General features: G+C 38.5%; 1 protein-coding gene across 1 annotated transcript; it reads left to right on the top strand.

Moving 5' to 3' along the window:
• Positions 1–19807: 19807 nt before the first annotated feature.
• LOC143391658 (olfactory receptor 4C46-like) lies at positions 19808–20722 on the top strand. Its single transcript, XM_076844416.2, has one exon. The coding sequence runs from the start codon at positions 19808–19810 to the stop codon at positions 20720–20722; it is 915 nt and encodes a 304-aa protein (XP_076700531.2).
• Positions 20723–21250: the final 528 nt, after the last annotated feature.

The raw sequence follows: 21250 nt of genomic DNA, 5'->3' as shown, positions 1-21250 counted from the left end.
CAAATCAAGACTTGATTTTCTTTGCTTTATCCATGTATATAAATTCATAAGCTATCTTTTAATAACAACAAAATAAATAATTAAACATTGGTATTGAGCAGAAATCTTTATAGTAAGCAGAACTATTTTCCCCATTTTATTTGAATATAACTAGTTTTCCAGATCATACTGTTAATTTCCATGTTACAAGGCCATGCAATGATAACAAATAGATCGCATAAATGTGTTCATTATAATTTTAAAAATACTATTCTGAGCACATTCTGTTTGATAATCGATTTTCCAAACCCCAAAATCTAATTTTTTTATAAATATCTTCTATAAACATATATATTACATTTTAGGTAATACATTTTGGATAATATTATGGTATTATAAACTAGGGCTATTAACATAAGGGACATTTAACCTTGAGTAGTAAATAATGTAGATTTGACCATGTTTCTGAATTTCCTTCTAGTCTTCAGAAAAATTTTTATAGCTCATGTGACCCTATGTTGATAACCAATTAGAGGAGTGATGGATCATGTAAAAAAAACTTTATTGTCTCATAGGAACTCCAGTTCGATAATACACAGCTTGACTCCATGAATTACTTGCCTGCTAGCTAGCAGTACTTTAAAGTAGCATCAAGTTTGGTCTCTGATAAGCAGTCAGTGATTGAGTAAAAGCATAAATACATATAAATAAATTCTGTAAAATGAGTACTAGGGACTACAATTTTTTTAACCTTCAATCTGATTCAGTCTGGGGGTAGAATTTAAGCTTGCCTCCCAAAAGAAAGCACATTTTGTTTTCTTTTTTGCCCTACATGAACTGAGCAATGAGAAAGAGGTTGCAACTGACATTCTCTTCATATAAACAAAAGCATTAGACCTTGATATTCTCTCAGCAAGATCTCATTATCTATGCATGTTGGCTATTGATGACTTTTTTTTCTGTAATTTTGTGGTCACATTTCATTATTAAAACATATTTGTCAAAGTATATAACTCTCTACACAAAAGCAACTTCAGGATTTTTGTTTGTTTTTTCATCCACTGATTTGTTCACTCATTAAAAAACACAGTGATTTGAGGGATTTCCCTGAGATGAATGAAAACACACCAGTTTCTTCTTTCCCAGATTCATTGAGAGACTCCCAGAAGGGAGTGGAAAGTACTCCTGAGAATTATATATACAAGTTAAGATGGACAGAGGACTATGAAAGCATGTTTGATGGATGACAAACACATATCTAGGGAGGGAGAGGTGTAAATGGGAAAGGATTGCTACAAGAAAAGATATAAAAATGGCACATTTGGGACAAAATTGGGTAAGGAAGTGAAAAGGCAAGAAATTGAATCAATGCCTCCCCATGACAGGTGATGTTTAATAAAGGCCAGAGGCATAAACAAAATATGCAGGAAACCTAAATAATTCAATGTGTTTGGGGACATTAGGTTGAATATTCATCCAGCAATTGTTTTTACTTAAACCCCACTGAATGCCAGGTGTGAAACTGCACACTCAGCTAGTGTAAAAAGTAAATTGTCACTCCTAAGACTGGAAAGACAGAAATGGGTACGATCAAAACAGTTCTCAAAATCCTGTTACAGATTAATAGTAAGAATCATGGAGAAAAAATTGAAAGTATTTTTAAGATGGCAAGTGATGCAATTAGATTTTAGGTTTACAGTGATAACTCGACTTACACAGTTTGATAGATGAATGAAGGGAGTAAGAGTGACAGCAGAAGAGAAGAAGCCAACTGTAAGGATATGAGTGTGAAAACTGTAGATTGGACTCTGGTCCTGCTGGAGAAGAGGCAGAGTGTGGTGGACACTGGAACCACGCCCAGATCACCTCCATCAGGCCAGGGCGCACAAGACCCAGCGACTTTGACTCTGGGCTTCTAACAGCTCACAGATCTATACTTCTCTGAACAACGAAAGAAAATGGGAGCTTCAGTCCCATGGATTTTCTCTACCATCTTAGGGTCCTCAAGTTGACAATAAAAGACTATCACAAAAGGGTAAGAAGGTTGGAACCCACTTGCCTCCAGGCAGAACAAGCTATGGAGTAGAGTGAATACTCTATAGCTCCCAAGGTCCCAGGCTAAAACCAAATTTATTTTGATAACACAGATTCCCTCAGTCCCTGCTTCTGTCTGTCACCTTCATAGAAATCCCCACATCTGGTTCTGCATCTGTGGAACACAAAATGGCATGGAGAGAGAGGAGTCACAGGTGAGATTCAGGTTCTGTCTTGCATCACAAGATGGATGAGGAAATTGAGGAGATGGATCAGAGAGATCTATGAGTCTTTGCAAGTGTTTAACAAAGCTGCTCTATGTCTTGTAGAAGTTCCTTTCTGCTACTAGTAGGTACTCTTTTTACTTCTAAGGATGACTCTACATTGCCTGAGGATTCTCTGCCTTGAGGAAGTTGCCCTGAAAGAAAATGCTGATTCTGCTTGGAGCTAATTCCCACCTCCTTTCATTATTTCTAGACCTATATCTAGACTCAAGTCTAAAGTTACCCTAAAGGAATTGCAAAGTGTAACCCTATGAGCACTGCACTCCAAAAAACGACATGATTTTTCTAATGTATGTAGACAGGAATCCAGGAACATGTTTATTAATAAATAACAAGTGTGGGATAATGTTGAAACAAACAAAGTTGGATCAGGCCATATTTACAGATGCAAATTCACTAAAACAAATATTCTTAGAATCATATATCATGGAGTTAGGAAGAGCTCTGTTCGATTATTTAGCTGCAACAAGGACCAAAATGTAGTGCTCATGAGAGAGATAGAAATGCTGAACTTCCAAGGGTTACGGGTTAGAAAGGGATTAAAAAGCTTAGAGAAATTGGAATGCACTGTGATTTGTCATTTATGACTCACACTCCCTGGATGAGTTCAATGCATAACTTTTATCACAATTATGAGTAATAAGTTGTGCGAGGAGCCCTGGCATCCTTGAAAACTTCTGTAATTGCTCTTCCCTGTTGGTGGGACTCCACAGTGGGAACTTTGATGCTGGACTGGAAACTCTAACTGCAAACTAAATAATTGGATCTGTGGATGGTGGATGGCAGGAGTCAAGTGACATCACTCCATCTCCACAGTATCAGTGGTAGAGTAAATAACAAATTAAAGAAGAAATCAGAATAATCAGACCAGAAAAGATCTATGACCTTGGCTGGTTGATTTTAGGCTTCGTAAAAGTGAAATATTATAGAAATCCTAATGAGTTCTTACTTGATATAGTTTAGCAGAAAAATTTTAGTTTAAGTGAATCTAAACAAAACTGAATTTTGAATATAGAAAGTCATGTTCCCTCAATCAACTTACAGACTTCAGCCACTCTACAAATCCAGAGCAACTAAAATAAAGAGAATTTGGGTGGCTTGAGGTAGCACCCTGTAACTCTGTCTAAAACTTATGTGAAACTTTCTCCTACTCTTCTTCAAGGTACAGTAAAGCCTTTTGGGGGGCACAGTGCATTAGGTAAATGGAAACAATCAGGTACCTATGCAACTACTGGACCCCAAATATCAATTGACAATAATTAAAGAACACCCAAATATTAGTATGGTCTCATGGGGATTAGGTGATCAATGAAATTTTAATTCAGGTCTTTGTCTCAGTGTTGAGTGTCCCGAGACTCGTTTGGTGGTCATTCATGATGTTCTGAAATTAAAATTAGGAAAGAGAAACTCAGGAGAGGTAGAATCTCCACACTGATCTCCTGACCCATAGAGAGAAAATAATTATGGTGGGAAAGGCCAAGTGGAAGCCAGTAGAATTACTTCTACCTAGGAAAATAGTAAAACAAAAATAAAATTGTATTTTACATGGCATAGTATTACATTACAAATATAAATTTCATTCCTGGAGGCATTTCAGAGCTTATTACCACCAGGAAAGTCTTGAAAGATACACCAGGGTTGATTCCCATCACATTCAACTGAAAGATTTGTCCTGTTCAGGATACTGATGGTTATAGGAAATGTAGAATGGAAGTCCATAAGTTTAATCAGAAAGAGACTTCAAGTGTACATGCTGAAAAAGATGTGATTTCCTTGCTTGAACAAATTAACATATCCCTGTGGCATCTGATATACAGCTAGTGATCTGGCAAAGGCTTCTCCATGCTTTTCAATAAGAAACCATCAGATGCACTGTGGTTTCATCTAGAAATACTAGCAATGAACATTTATCAGACCCAGGAATGAATGATGGTCTTTGAACTGCCCAGAGACAGAGGCCACGCCCCTCTGGAGAACTCTCAATGTGAAGGCACCATGGAGACCACCTAGTTGTTTGGCCATGCCCCGTCCAAAGGGAAGTTCCCTGGTAGCCAATGAATTTTATCAGTTCATACCTTGGGTTCAAACACCTGCTGCCAGAGTAGAGAATCATGGGTTCAAGCTGATAAATCCTAATAGGACTGCCTTTTACTCTCAGCCTCCAGAGGTAGGCTGAACCACCATGCCTGGCTTTTTTCTCTACTTTTGTGTCTGCCTTTTCTTAATCTCCCTCATAGCTGGGAGACATAGCCCTGAATAAGCTGTGGTTCAGAATACAACAAAGATTCTTTCTCCTACTTCAGGAGACAATGAACCAGCCCTATGACATGATCTGCTATGGTGTCATAATGACCTGCTGTGGCTGAATAATGATATCCATGATGTCATAATGACCTTCTGAAATGTCCTAATGAGCTTCCATGGTGTTAAAAGTGACTTGCTATGATGTCATAATGACCAGCTGTGGTGTCATAATGAGCTTCTATTGAGTCATAATGATCTTCCATGATGATAAAAATGACCAGCTGTGGTGTCACAATGACCTACTGTGGTGTCATGATGCCATCACATTATACCATAATGTCTGCTATGATGTCATAATGATCTCTCATGATATCATAATGAAGTTCTATGGTGTCATAATGATCTGATATAATGTCATAGTAACCTGCTGTGGTGTCAAAATGACTTGTCATGATGTAATAACAATCAGCTGTGTTGTCATAATGACCTGCTGTGGTGTCATATCACCTGCTGTGTTGTTATAATTATCTGCTGTCCTTTCTTAATGACCTGTTATGATGTCATGATGACCTGCTCTGCCTGAGAGTTCTGAGGCAAGCAGAAGTTGTGCTACATAGGTTGATATGTCTCCTGGAGAACTTTGTTTTCTATATTGTGGAATCATTAAGATTACTTTAGAGAGTAGAACTATAATCAAGCTATTTCCCAAATGTTTGTTCTATATCCTCAGGAGGAGAAGACTTTGATCTAAAATGAAAAATGCTTTAGAGCTAAATATGTTCTTTGTATGTATTCTCCTTTCATTTAATCAGTCATTCAATGCAAGCCATTCACGTACCTAATATGCCCCAGGCTCTATTCTGGGAGCTAGGAGAGACACATACATAAGGATCTCAGGGCTCTTACTCTTCAGTGAGTGCAGATGGAAATACATTTCATGTAAACCAGTAATTTTAGCAACATGTGATATGACAGCTGATTCAACATTCAAGTTTGTGTAAATTTAGAAGTACTGGTTTTCCTTAAACCTATGTTTCCTTATTTATACAGTTTGAAAAATTCTTATTTTATAGCATTTTGGGTGGGATTAAAAAGAAATAAATGGTATTTAAAAAGGGCTATGAACTATCTGTCACACAATACATGTTCAATGCTTTCTTTTTCTTTTCTTTTCTTTTCTTTTTTTCTCTCTTTTTTTTTTTAAGACCAATGATAACAGCAAGAGTTGAGGCAGTAAGGAAAAGTAAATGTCTGATTTTACTGAGATCTGAAAAAACCTTTGCAGAAAAACTAGGATTTGAAGGATGAGTTGATAGGTGGAGAAGAGAATTAGAGGATAGAGAATCATGAAATTCAGTTTTCTAGAGAAGAATTTTGTTTGCAGTCTAATTTGATAAGCCATCTTGAGAGAAACCTTAAGGTTAGGATGAAGTCCGTCTATGAATGATTTTGTGTATCATGCCACAGAACGCATCTGTAGATAATAATGAAGAGGTGTCACAGATCTTTAATCAGAGGACTATGGCATTTGGAAATTATATGTGTCTAAATAGGCAGCAACAAGATAGGGTGCACAGAGGACTTTTGGTTACCTTGTACCTAGGTAGAATGATGAAAAAAATATTGTGTATTATGTCTACAACTCTTAGAGGAATGGAAAGACAACACAGTGAGAGGAACAATTCTTTAGTTTTGAAAGCAGCTGGTGTATTTGTAAATTTACCACTCATCTGTAGTAGTATTTTGCCGGAGCTGGCAGCACTAACACATATAACAATAGTTAACCTATTGGAGTATGTGTAGCTGGAGGGAAATGTAATTCATGAGCACCTGCCTGAGTCTATTTGGACAAAATCAGTAGTGGCAACCTTCATTTTATCAGCATGTAAAGCACTAAGATCACAGGGCATTCAGAAAAGAATTTTCTAGAAACCTCAGTTTTTAGAAGTTTTTTGAAGTTTTATGGTATTCTGGTTATTGTTTTTGTTTGTTTGGGTGGTTGGCTTTTAAAATCCACAATGTTTTGTTTTCCCCTGATATACATCTTCCATTGGAAAATTAAACATAGAATTTAGTCTAATATCTGCCTAGTTGACTAGTAAAATATTCTCCTTCATTTTTTTAGCAGTGAGCCAGAGGTAGAGACTGATTTTGACCATTTGAGTTTTGGAATGTGCATATTAAGTTCTCTTGCATGACAAAGGAAACTTTCCATGCTTGCTTCTCTTGTAAATGATGCAGTAGTGATTACAGTACAAACCTGTAATAACTGTAAAACTGTGTTGTTGTGTAGTTCAGTGTTTTGATGTGGTGAACATCAGTCTGCAGTCCTACATTGGGAGTTTTTCCTCAGTACAGCTGTATCTGATCACAATAATACCCTATGAAGCTAAGAGAATGAACACAAATTGATTTGGCCTTTTACTAAATATGTCACAATCTACTAAAATCATTATCATTTGCTAATCAGCTCTTAAAATAAGTAAGACTTATTCTTTTCACTCTCTGTCCCAGAAGAGCCAGCAGATTCTATAAATCTGATAGATAGTGACATGTCTCAGAAGACATGCATATAAGCTGTTTTTATGAGCTCAGAAAACTCCTAGATGGAGAAGCACATACCCTCTCTCCATTTTCTCATCTCATCTTCATATTTAGAAATGCCATAAATCTTCCACTCCCTGCTTGGTCTTGGACAACACTCTTGCTGTAGGCAGATATCTACCTCTCCTCCTTCCCTTACATTACTTCTATTTCTCAGGTTTTTGGATTTTATGGCCAGTGGTCATTAATAGCCTTTTCCTAATTTGAGATAACTATTAAGTATATCATCTGAATGTTGAAGTTTTCTGAACCCAATTTTGGAAAACAGCAAATGGAAAATGACAGTACCATGAAGCTAAAGAAAGAAGAGAATGATCTAACTACTAGACAAAAATAATTATCCGAAAACCACTAATATTGAAAAAGCCTTCGTACTTATGGTTAAGATATTTTTCCTCAATTGCCTGATGCACAATTATATAATTTGATTGATGATGTATATTCCATTCTACAGAAGAAGAACATAGAAGTCAAAACAGTTCTTGAATCTTTGCAGCATCAATTATATTATAAGATTTAGGAGTAAAAGAAATTTATTAAAAATCATCTCTGCTATTCCAGAAATATGGGCTAAAGGACAGGGAAAATCAGGACAGGGGAAGTGTCCTAGGAAAAGCAGTCTCTGTTATCTCTCCCATTGGTGGCAGAGGGACTCACTCATGCCCAGGTAGCTCCAGATACTCTTGTGAATGGAATCTGTACGTGGAAGCCCAAGGATGTTTGCTCCCTTCCCTCCTGTATTTTTAAATCCATGTTCGTTTAAATCCATGTCTGGCTGATTCCCATGCAATAATGTCAGGATCAGTGGAGCTCAAGATCTTCTGGCTATCCAGTGGCTTTGTCTCTAGCTCAGCTATCTACTTTCATAGGAGTCACTTTGTTTCTAAATCCAGGCCATCAGGGCAACACAGCATGCAGCAATGTATTCTTAGAATACAGGTGGCAAACCTTGGAGCCATCCCCTTCCAGCCCTTGATTTTGTCATGGGTATAGGCTGCAGTTTCACCATGGGGCTTCCCAGTGAAGAGGGGGTTTTATTCTTCTGATGTGCCATCAGAGGACTTGTTTTCTGCTTCCCATCCTCTGATGGTCATCCAGGGCTGGATGGAGCTGGTATGTAGGGTCATGTTGGGGAGTATTTGGGGAGTGGAGTTGCTCACCTGCAGGATGCAGACAGGAATGAAATGCAGAATTGCTCTTCTGTTGTCCAGCTGCCCTGAATACTGGCTTTTCTCAGCCAGCTGAGCAAGAAGGGGAAGGTGCAAAGGACCAGTTCAATGGCACTCCTTTTTTTGAGAGACACAGAAGGTGGCAGAATCTACAGTGTGCCAGCAGGGCCCCACCTCTGGATGTGCATGCTTAATTGCAAACATGCCTATTGCTCCCTGGATTGCCTGGTGCCGAAGCATCAGATATGTAGCCATAGCATGGTCAGATTTTGTGTTTACCAAAGATTCCCAAATGTGATGTGGGATATGAGTCATGTCAAGCATGATTGTCATTATTGTGGGATTGAGCTGTTGGTGAGTAGCTCACTAGAATGAGTTGGTGAATATTTCTCATCCTGGCTCAGCCATGGGTTCCTCAAAATTTGGTCTAATGTGAGCTTATGTATGTGGTTGATGGTCAGTAATTGACTATTGACATGAAGTCCTTTAGCAGAAACGTGAAGGGGAATGTCATACCATGCATTTAGGACCTTCTCCTTCAGCTGCACAAAAGTGGTCACGTTAAATTGGAGGTTCCTCAGTGAACATGAAGAATAGAACTACACCTAGGCTCCAGGCACCACAAGCTTGTTATCTTCTTGCTGGTAGAGTTCTGGGGCACAGTACAGAGGAGCGCTGCAGAATGTGTCCAGCTCCTGCCCAGCTGTGACCTGCAACTCAAGTAAAGTCAAAGAAGTTGATGTTTCCTCCAGTGTCTACCAGGATGTTCGCTGGCTTCAGATCTCTGTGTGTGGTACTCTTCTTGTGGAGTAGCACACAGAGCATGTGATCTGCCTGAACCTTCCCTGGGCCTCCTCCTTTTGCATACCTCATGCCTCCAGGATGTGCTGCAGTAACTGTCCCCACATGGATGCTCCAGCACAACCTAGATGTTTCCAATGTGTCAATACCTTGAAACAACTTGATCGTGTTTAGTTGGTCCATGGTCTTCTGCTCTACCTTTACCAGGACTTCCACGGCAACCTCTGTCTCAATTAGGAGATGATGAACCACTTTCACCTGAGCAATACTGCCCTGCAAGGTGTCCCTCAGGCCACTAAAATGGTTCATGAGAATATCCTTAAAGAAGAAGCTGACTGAGAGGACCTGCCACTCTTACCCTTCATTAAACTCTCTTCTGTCACTACACTTTGTAAGAAACAACAAAACAATTTTAGATGAAAAGTAAGGAAAGAAAAAAGAAAGCAAAATTTTTAAAATCACCCCCCTCCCAGAAAAAAAAAAGAAAGAAAGAAAAAAAAGAGAAGAAATCAAAAATCCTTAAATCCAAAACCACCAAATGAGGCTATGCCCACACATCACCCCAAAAAAAGAACTGTCACAGCCAAGGCCTGAAGCATAACTGGTGTTTGAAATTCCCCCACAATATCCCTTTGTGAGATCAGTTCAGTAAACGACCCATAACCCACAGAGGCTGTCTCTCTTTCTGGCCTCCTCGACCTTTTCCACTTTCATAATAAGAGTAAAGAAAGGCTTGAGAAGCTTTTTGCTTTAGTGGGTTATGGAGACTGATATTTACTTGTGTAGAAATTAAAATCTATAGGATGCTTCAATGGCCTTTCTTTATTTTGAGTTCAAGAGTCTATAAATAACTTTTGGCTTGTAAAGACTTTATCACACCTACACTCAAGGTATTCAACTCCCTTTTCTTTCTTGGAATGACTGGTGTCAAAAGGGTGGTAGCAACCCACATCATGATAGGCGCTTCATTCTCTAAGACACTGTAGGGATGTTATAATCATATGTGGGGCTGAGAGGAAGGATGCTTTCAGTATGAATTCCCTATAAGGTCCTCATCAGATACCCTGGGATCCAGAAGGCAGTGGGTTGATGTATTCAAAGTGGTGAAGGACAAAACACGATGCTCCAGGGGACTCCTTTGGAACTTAAGCACTTACCTGGGCACCTGGGTACAGAGGGAAGGTTGGTGGCATGCTGATGTTTATGACTGGTGTCTGGCTTGTGGACTCTGAGGCAGAACTAGGCTGCAGCTTCTGTGCTGCTCCCTGAGCTCCTCCATCTATTCATGCAAACATTGCTGATGTAGCCAATGTGCTAAGGTCAGGCTGGGGCAGGTTAGTGGAGGCCTGGTGGTCCTGGGATCCCCATGGAAATACTTGTGAGTACATTAGGTATGGAGTTTCTAGGAAAACACTTTCCAATTCCTGCAGCTGCCAAGGTGGGATGTGGTAAAATGGATTTGTGGTCTTAGGTGCAGGAACCTGCAAGGTACATGTTCCCTGGCTCCTCTGCCCTGGTTGCTGCTGCCCTGGATCCCACCATTGCTCTTGTGAGTCACATAGCCATTGTGGCTCTGTCACTTTCTTGTTTCACACAGGCCTTGTGAGTTGGATCACCCTCATGCTTCATGTCTTTCATGAAGCCTAGAGCTCCTTTGCCAAAGGGGTCGCCCTCTGCTTCTGTGGTTGTACCTTGCTAGGTTCAGCAGTTATTCTCATAAACCCCAGGCCTAGAGTTGGGCTTACAGCACTGGCTCCAGTGTGCCATGAATGCACTGCTGCAGAAGCTCTATGTGCCCTCAGAGCCAAAGCATTTGTAAAACACCAACATTAGTTGGCATTTGGTGAAAACATGTGTCTCTTCTGATGATAACAGGAAGTTTAAACTGCTGCTGAGATTCAGCTCCATCTTGCAATATTATATAAATCTATTCTGTGATTTGTAATAAATTAATCCAATAAGGGGTGGATATTATGCATTACAAGCAGAAATTACATTTGGAACTGGAGATTGAGAGACAGAAGACATGGTCTGTATGCTTCAGAAACTCAGATCTCTTCAGTCAAACTGGCCAGTCAGAGAACAATTACAGGACAGTATAATAAGTGATATTTGAAGTGTGCCAAGGTTCTCAGGAGGAGTAAGGGAGGGCCCTGTGAGAGATGGAATAGTAAACACAAAGTGATAATTTCAAGTCCTAAGCCCCAGTACTTGTGAATGTCACCTTATTTTGAAGTAGGGTCATTGCAGATGTAGTTAAGTTAAAATTTTTGAGGCAATATCATTCTGGATTTAGGCCAGTCCTAAATCAAATCACGGGTGTTATTGTAAGAAAAATGTGCTGGAGATTCCTGGGGGAAGTCCTTATAACACCTAGGGAAGTCTATCTGGAGATGGAGGCAAGACTGGAGATATGAAGACCCAAGCCAAGAAGTGCCAGGCATTTTGCAGCCACCAGTGACAGGAGGGAGTTGTGGCCAGATTCTCCCTCTGAGCCTCCAACAGGAATCAATCCAGCCAACACCTGGACTTAAGACTCTGAGATAATTAATCTTTGTGTTATTTTAATTTGCCAAACCTGTGGGAATCTGTTATGGCTATCCTAAGCAACAAAAAACGTCTCACCTAGTCTGGAGGCTGAGACGGGAGATGGCCATCAGGGTAAACATGCTTTCCAGCTCAGCAGCATTTAAGCAAAGAAGGCCAAGTGGGAGTTCACCCAAATTATGCATGGAAAAAAGAATTCCATGAAATGAAAACAGTCCTTATTTTCACACTGTTTTCTGAAAAATACTAAGTCCTAATTTTACTAGAAAAAGGCAAAATACATGATGCTCCCCCTACTCTAGGCAAATGTCTTTACTATGTAATCGACCTGGTCTATGTGTCTTTATATAACATGGGCTATTGGAAGGGGCCTTGATATCTCACACCTCTGTTTCTATCATACTGACCAAGCTAAGTATCAATTTCTCATTTGAATCATCATAATAGCTTTCTAATTGGTCTATCTAATTCCATCATGGTCTGTGCCACCCCTAATGCATCTCGACATAGCAGCCAGAGAAATTCTGCTAAAACCTAAGTGACATTGGGTCATTCTCCAGCACAGAACCTCCCAATGGCTACTCATAGCATTCAGAGCAAAAACTTGAAGTTCTTAAATGTTTGAAAGACACAGGTAGAACTGATGATCCATGAGTTTTTTTGATGTCATCTCCTGTGACTTAGCCCTTGACCCACTTGGTCTTCTTGCAATTCTGCACATGCTGGCTATGAGCCTGAGTTAAGGACATTGCAATAAGCACCTTTCCCTTTCTCTGAAACACTCACTACCCAAGTATCTGTCTGGCCTGCTGCCGGCCTGCCTTCATGTTTCCTCTCTAAGGTCAATTTATCAGGCCTTTCCTGACAAAGTCATAACCCTCCTACAATACTTCTTTACTACTCAACAGTACTTAGATTTCCCTCATAATACTTATTATCATCTGAATTTTGTACTTTTATTTGTATCTTGTATATATTCCCTCAACAAAAAAGATATGTTGCATAGAATTAGGGACATGATCTCCTCTGATCAACATTATATGATAAGTGCTTAGGGCAGTGCTTGATAACATGGTATGATTTCAATGGACGGTTTTTGAGTGAATGGATGAATGCGATATCAAAAATCTTTTTTTTTAAATGAGAGCTTTACAAAAAGAAATGAAAATATTTCATGAAAATTTCTGGATTCAATATTTAAAAACTCAATAAATTTACATGTAATACTATAGATAAAAGTTACAAGTTCCACTAACAGATTAAAAAATCTCACATTCTTTTTAACACATGTGCACATGCACACAAACACACACACACATACTATGACCAAACAAACAAACAAACAAAAAAAATGGGATAGAATTTAATCAATGTGGTTTTGATATTAAGTTTCCATTTTGGATCTTGTTCAGTGATGCTTCTGTTGCATAGGACTATTTCAAATTGAAAGTATTTTTCTGACCTTCACTTTCTTTTCCTAATTTGTACTTCTTAATTTTACACAAGGAAATAATATAGTTCACAAGGCTCAAGTGATACCTAATGATTTCCAGGGAAGATTATGCTTCTACTGTGTGTCCTCTGCAAACACTGACCAGGGCTGAGATGCTATTCTTTTGGTCTCTCCCACCTGGGAATTTCTGTGCCTCTCCTTTCTTTGCTGGAATTATACTACACTAATAAGATTCTATGTTCTTTGCCCACTGTGAATAAGAGGGAGAAACCTTTAAATTGTTTTAATCTTTTCATTGACACATAATGATTGTACATATTTGTGGATACTTTGATTTAAGCATACATTGTGTAATCATCAAATCATGGCAGTTAGCATGTCTATTACCTTAATCTTTTACCATATTTTTATGGTGAGTAAATTTGAAATTCTCTTTTAGCTATTTTTAGATACACAATGAATTCTTGTCAACTCCATCCACCCGCCCTACTGTGCAATGAAACACCATAATATATTCCACTGTCTCACTGTACCATTGTCCTTGCTGACCAGTCCCCTACCCTTCCTCCCACCTGCTCTCTCCAGCCTCCAGTAATCATTATTATGTTCCTAAGTTCTATGAGATCAACTTTGTCTAGCCTTCACATAGGAGTGAAATAGTGTGGCATCTGTCTGTCTATGCCTGACCTATTTCATTTAGCATAATGACTCCCATGTCTCTCCAGGCTGTTGCAAATAACAGGCTTTCATTTTTTCTTATGGCATAGTAGTAGTCCATGATGTACCTGTACCATATTCTCATCCCTCATTCCTCAGTTCATGGACACCAAAGTTGATTCCATATCTTGGTTATTGTGAATAGTTCAGCAGTAAACATGGAAGGGCAGCTATCTCTTTGACACACAGATTGCATTTCCTCTGGATATATTCCCAGTGGTGGAATTGCTGCATCACACAGAAGCTCATTTTTTTTTTTTTTTTTTTTTTTTTTTTTTTTGTGGTGTTGGGGATTAAACCCAGGGCCTTGTGCTTAGAAGGCAAGAACTCTACCAACTGAGCTATATCCTCAGCCCAGTAGTTCTCTTTTTAATTTTTTGAGGTGCCTTCATAATGTTTTCCATAATGGCTGTATTAATTTATGTTCTCATAAACAATGTATCAAAGTTGAGAAAGGCATTTTAAAAGTTTTTTCCATGAGCAGAATTACTTCCAGGTGTAAGTCTGACTTATGAACAGCTCCTTATGAGAAAAAAAAAAGACGGACAAAATGAAAATTTCTTTATATTACCCTCAGGAAATAGTCAGCCAAGGCATGTTGCTTAATCCCTTGTGGCCAGTGTCCTGTGGGCTACACAGGTAGATAATAAAAATGCAAACTTAGGCTTTTGAGGGAACGCACCTGGTGAGATAATTCTTTGTAGAACTAGCTGCTGAGGAAGAGTGGAGGAGGGCAAATGTGGGCAGAGGGTGATGTGTCAGGTGCTGTGCACCTGGTTTTATATTTACCTTAACACTTAACCTCCACTCCAACCTGAAGAAGAGCAGGGCAACTAAGCTGCCGTAAGGCAAGTGTCTTGCTGAAGGAGGTTAAATCCAGGTTTATTTGATTTCATGGACTGGGCTTGTTTACCTCCACCCTGCTGCCTAGATGTCAGAAATAGATTTGGGGGCTGGGGCTGCAGCTCAGTGGTAGAGTGCCTGCCTCTCACGTGTGAGAGACTGGGTTTGATCCTCAGAATCACATAAAAATAAATAAGTAAAGATATTGGGTCCATTGACAACTTTGAGGGATTTGAGCCTGAACATTTAAAAAGTAACTTTAGTACAAGAATGAAGGCAGCCTGTGTTGTAGATGAGACACAGCTCACCATGGAGGAAGACAGGTAATCGGGCAGTGGTGAGGGCTTGGAACCTCGTGGGGATGCAACAGGAGAGCAACATCAATCAGACACGCTCACTTAGGAGGACCTTGGGTGTTGACATTAAAGGCAACCAAGGATATGTCAGATTTGTGTTTTTGAATTCTACAAGAAGCCTCTGCTTTGGAATTCTTTGTTTTCAGTTTGGTAATTGATATATCTAATGCTGAACTCCATGTTTGAGAACCTCAGGCATGAAAGGAAAAATAGTGCATTTTCTATACAATTCAAAGACCGTCTGAAACCCTGTGAATTAGGGTTTTATTTGGTTACTCTCATTAGCTGGTTTCCCAAGATAGATTTCCCCATGTATGCATAAGTGTATAATAGTAATGCTGGTGTCAATAGTAATTAACAACTTTTGAGCACCTGAAACTAAACAGTTGACCTGTAGTGACATAATACCTCAAAGCAACCACAGAAAGAAGAGGCTGTTTTATTTCCCACATCATCATGAAGAACATAGGCTTACAGAGGTTTATAGATCAGGCCCACCTCACACAGATATAAAACAGCAGACCCCAGATTGGTACCTAGGATGCCTTGGTCTGGGAGCCTTGTCTGAAAGCCTAGGTGTTGGTGTGTGCTAGGTGCTTGAGAGGGCAAAGTGGGGTAGGGCAGAGTTCTCAAGAGGGTATGACGGTAAGGTGATTTCTTCCTTTCTTTCCATCCCTTTGTCATTCCCTTTTCCCTTTTTTTCTGATCTTTTCTCCCTGTTTACCTATGTCCATAAAATCTCAAATGGGTTTTCTTCCACTGAGAAAAGTTGGAATGTCTTCCCAGGTGCTGATGCCACATGCTAAATCCTGGGCACAACCAGAATCCCAGAGTCTGGAATGCTTAGTCTCACATTCATAAGTCACTTTCTCTTACAAAAATCATCCCACTTCTCTCTTCTCAGTTTCCCCATCTAAAACTGAAGCTACCATTAGAAATTACTTTTGGAGATCACTGCAAAGCACTTTTTAAACATAAGTTCAAATCTGTGGAGTTTTCAGAGATTTCAAGATGGAATTCGGAGATGGAAGAACTCTCTGTGATAGTCAACTTTTCATTGCTTTTACTGAAATACTTGAGATGAACAACTTGAAAAGAAGAAAGCTGTATTTTGACTCATGGTTTCAGAGGTTTGATTCCATGTTGAGTTGATCCCATTGCCTTGGGCCTGAGATGAGGTAGATACCATGGCAGAAGGGCATGATGGAGGAAATCTGTCAGCTCCTGGCAGCTGGAAAGCCAAGAGAGGAAGAGAGAGAGAGAGAAGGGCCCTGAAGAAGAAGAACCCTTCCAGTGAACATCCTCAATGACTTACTTCCTCCTAGGTCCCATTTCCCTGTAGTCCACTCAACCATGATATTTTGGTCAACTTTTTGGGTCCAAACCATTACACCTTCTCACGAAACTCTGGTTCACCCAAATTATTAAGCTACTATTAATGCAGTTTGGTTCATATTGCATTCCAAGAGTTAATCGGATTCCATGCAGTTATATAAAATTGCAGAATGCTTTTACTGGAGTTAGAACTTATTTCTATAAGGCTCTAGACTGTAACCTCCAGAGATAATATAAGTGTTGGCTCCAAGTGTCAGTGCTTGTGTAAATGCTGAATGCCAAATGTTTCATTGGCTTTGGGATTTTTATTCCAAAGAGATTTGTGTTGCTTTAGTTTTATGTCATAGAAGGTTTTAAATCACTTTATTGGATCTTGCCTTTTGAAATATAAACATCTTCTTATTCTATTACTCCTTCTATGCTTTTGCCTTAATCTCTCATAATATTGTTATTGATTCAATTGCTCATGAAACACTCTCAAACACTGCATTGATGTATGCACTAGTTAGTGCAAAGCAAGCTGCAAAGGATTTAGATGTTTGGATAGGAAATGTTGCATTTTATTAATCAACCCAGAGAAAAAGAAACAGATTCAGGAAGATCTAATCTTTACTGAGCCCATACTCTGTGTGGGCATTGTGCTCAGTGTTTTACATGCCTTATGTCCTTTAACTAAAGTTTTGCAAGAAAGCATAGGTCCTCAGTGCAGGAAATACAATTCCCCACTCAAGAGCGAAAGAGTCTCTTTCCAGGATGCCTGCTCCGAAGACAAAACCTTCCCATCAAAGGAAATAATTAATCCCCGGAGAGAAAGCACAGCTACCAGCAAGGTCCAGGTGTCTTTGTAGAAACCTCTTTAAATACCCAGATAGTGTAGGAAAAAATACTTTCTGTTGTAGTCAGTTCAAGAGCAAGATTCTTCATGACTAGAAAGAACTACTTGAATGTTTTCCTTCAAACTGTGTACCTCCTGCACTGAAGCCCAGATCATACTTCCATAGTGAATCAAGTAGATCCATTCTGAATTCTAACCCTGGGTTTTCTGTGAGGCATTCAAGGTTTTGTGTAGGAAGGAAAGATTTGGACTTCTAAGGACACTTCCTTAGAAGTGTATCTGTTGATTTGATATAGAATTATCTGCATAGTCTCTTTCAATTGTGTCGTATATTTTAATATTGAAAGGTTCTTATTCTAAGTGGAGGTCACTTTGAAGATGGGATTGCTTCTGAATATCTATAAGCATCATTAAAACTCTCTAAGATTATAAGGTAAGTTCTTCAACAGAACTGATCTTATTAACTATTGGTACTTCTCATGTACTATAATTATTATTTTTCAGAATACTTAAGTTCAGTCATGGGGAATTTCATCAACACTCTAATTTTTCAAGAAATAAAAATTCTCATTAACCTGATTTAACAATGAACAATTCAATTCAAGAGTCATAAAGATGAAACAGGAGTTCTCTAGCAAACAGAACCAATATTTTACCATGTGATACTCTTTTGTTAACTAAGATAATTTACAGAAGTGGAAACAAAGTTTAAATGTACCTCCCACACATGAGACCTAAATATAAATACTAGATGGCCTAAGACATGAGATACTGAGTAAAGTAAAACATGGAGAAATCTTTTTAGGATCAATGGCTATGGATAATATAGGTCTCTGTGACTTCTTTACAAGTAATATTAAAGAGAATTCCTTTATTTTTCAGTGGGAATTCTGCACATATGCTGAGTGCATACAGTTAAAAATAAAGGAAAATCCTATATGTGCCCTCAGAACAGTGGTAGGTATGTTCATGCAACAATTATTAGAACAATCCATGAGATGATATTCTTAATTTTCATTTCATAGATAGATGAAGTAGTTGTATGTTTTGCCAGGAAACCTATCCAAGAAAAGAAGAATTTCAAGTGGAAGAACCAGGATTCTAATCAGATTTTCCCTGATACTCATGCCAAGATGCTAGCTATGTGACAAAATGGAATTTTCCATTAGGGTCTGTAATCCACTTTGAAATGGTATTGGAAAAGCGAGAATTGGTTGTGAAAGACAGATAAGGACAAATGTACTCTCTCCAAGAATGCAGAAACATTTATTTTCTTAGTATTTGACAGTTCAAATGGATCACTGTCTATGTTTGTTGATGGAATTATTTCTACAAAGTTGTATCTCACATAGCATTTAATAATTATAATAATTATGCTCATGTCAAAAGAAGATTACTAGTACAACATTTCTATACCATGGTAATATATGGGATATAAATTAAAGCTGAGAATTTCAAGGATAATACATTTTGACAACTTGGAGGACAAAAATAAATACAATAAGAAAAATCTGAGTCATGTTCTTAGCTCTGCCATGTATTAGCTGCTTTTTTTAGAGCAGGATTCTTAATTTCTCTCTGTTTTTATAACAAGAAAAATAAGTATAATTATACCTCTAAGATGATGATATTCAGCAATTGCTAGTCTTGAAGTGAGGATTAAATCAGCAGGCATCTGAAAAAGCATTTAGAACACCTAAGGAGTTCAGTGAGTTTTGGTAAGCATTGCCATTGCTAAACCACTGCAAAAATTTGTCTCTGAGATTGTTTCCTTATCTATGCAATGAAGTAGAATGTACCACACAGGTTATTCTAAGTATTAAAAAAAAATCATGTGTGCAAAGCACTTGGTACCAAGAAATACACAGGACAAACACTGCAAAATAATTTGTCATTGACTATTATGAAGTTCTTGGGTTTAGTCATTAAGTATTATAAATTATTTCACAAGAGCTTTTTATACTTACATTTCCATCTCTGTTACACTTCTATTCTTTCCATCAACTCTCCCCACTAGTCTGCTACCTGGGGTTCCCAGATCTGGCTTCCTCTATTCACTGAACCTTGATCAGTGTCTTCCAGGACACACAGTGGCAATTAGAAGAGTAATGCCCCAGATTCACCCTTCCTCAAGTTCCTTATCACACTTGCACTAATTTTCTCAGTTATGTATTACAGTTTTCCTTTTCCTAAGAATAAAGATTGTTAACTATACAATGATGGCTGTTGCATCCATCTTCTGCCTCCCTTATGGGCTTAATTGCAACAATATGGGCAATCTGTTACTTATGTTTAGTCTCATCATCTGAAAATTCACAGTGTACTCAGGTGGGCTCCTGCTTGTGTGTCTGTAAGTTTCTCATGCAGTAGATTCTGAAAGAATCAACATTCAGGAGGCATTTGAGTCATCTGTAAAAACACAGAATGTTTTCCTTAAAAGTAAAAGAAAAAAGAAAAAAAATATTTATAAATAAGGAAAAACACTCATCAAATTTCAATGCACAATAGAATCTAGGCTTTTAATTTTATTACAATACAGAAGTTTAATAATTTCAAAGTTTTACCCACTCACCCCAGGTACTATAATAAATTTGCACAGGAAGTACATGGAGAAGAGAAATGTGACAGAATTTGTTCTACTGGGACTTACACAAAACCCAAAGATGCAGAAAATTATATTTGCTGTGTTTTTGCTCATCTACATCATCTCTGTGTTAGCAAATTTGTTCACCGTGATTACCATCATTTCCAGCCCACTGTTGGGCTCCCCCATGTACTTTTTTCTGGCCTATCTCTCCTTTATTGATGCCTGCTATGCCTCTGTCAGTATGCCTAAATTCATCGTGGATTCACTGCATGAAAAGAAGACCATCCTGTTCAATGGATGCATGGCCCAGGTCTTTGGAGAACATTTCTTCTCAGGTGCAGAGGTCATTCTGCTTACGGTGATGGCCTATGACCGCTATGTGGCCATCTGCAAGCCCTTGCACTATGCAACCATCATGAACTGGAGACTGTGTGCCCTGCTGGTGGGCGTGTCCTGGATGGGAGGTTTTCTCCATGCAACCATCCAGATCCTCTTCATCTTCCAACTACCCTTCTGTGGTCCTAATGTCATTGATCACTTTATGTGTGATCTGAGCCCTTTGCTAAACCTGGCCTGCACTGATACTCGCATTCTGGGGTTCATTGTTGTTGCCAACAGTGGGTTTATCTGCCTGCTAATCTTCCTCCTCTTGCTGGTCTCCTATGTGGTCATTCTATGCTCCCTGAGGACACAGAGCCTAGAGGGTAGGCGCAAAGCCCTGTCCACCTGTGTCTCCCACATCACAGTGATCCTTTTATTCTTTTTTCCCACCTTATTTGTATACCTAAGACCTGCAGTTACTTTACCTATCGATAAGGCAGTTGCAGTTTTCTATGCTATGATAGCTCCTATGTTAAATCCTTTGATCTACACCTTGAGAAATGCCCAGATGAAAAACACCATTAGGAAATTATTTACTAGGAAATGTGCCTGAAGACCAACATTGATGTAATCAAGGAAAGGACCATTTGAATGATCTTAGCAAGTAGTACTTAAGCAATTAAAAAAAAAAATCATTCAAAATTCTTTTGATAAATCTCATGAGATTTAAGAAATTATGATTTTTGTGTGTGAATTTGCATCATGAATACCAATATTATCCATAAATGTAAAACACTAATAATTAAAATAAAAAACAAGCAAGCAAAACACCTTCTGCTTTCAAGGAAGAAAAAAAAAATTGATTTAGCGAAAGGGAAAACTACTTTAGGACAACTCTGAATCTTTTCAAACCTTTACCAAATTAGGGCTTGATTTTGCTATCTTCATTCATTTTATTTATCAGGAAAATGACAAAAAGAAGTTATTAGAACACATCTAGCAATGATCCTGTAATCAAAACTGACTTACCAGATTATTCTGTTAATTTCTATGTTACAAAAACAAGTAATTATAATAAATAGACCATATTATTGTACTAACTATCATTTATGGGGAAAAGACAGTATTGAACACACTGCAG

Source organism: Callospermophilus lateralis, chromosome 2, assembly GCF_048772815.1.
Source record: "Callospermophilus lateralis isolate mCalLat2 chromosome 2, mCalLat2.hap1, whole genome shotgun sequence".
NCBI classification, from domain to species: Eukaryota; Metazoa; Chordata; class Mammalia; order Rodentia; family Sciuridae; genus Callospermophilus; species Callospermophilus lateralis.
Note: the sequence above shows the minus strand (reverse complement) of the source record. Positions and strands in the feature narration are given on the sequence as shown.

Excerpts from the sequence above, each read along its gene's own strand:
- LOC143391658 (XM_076844416.2), top strand. The coding sequence starts at position 19,808 with ATGGAGAAGAGAAATGTGACAGAATTTGTTCTACTGGGACTTACACAA.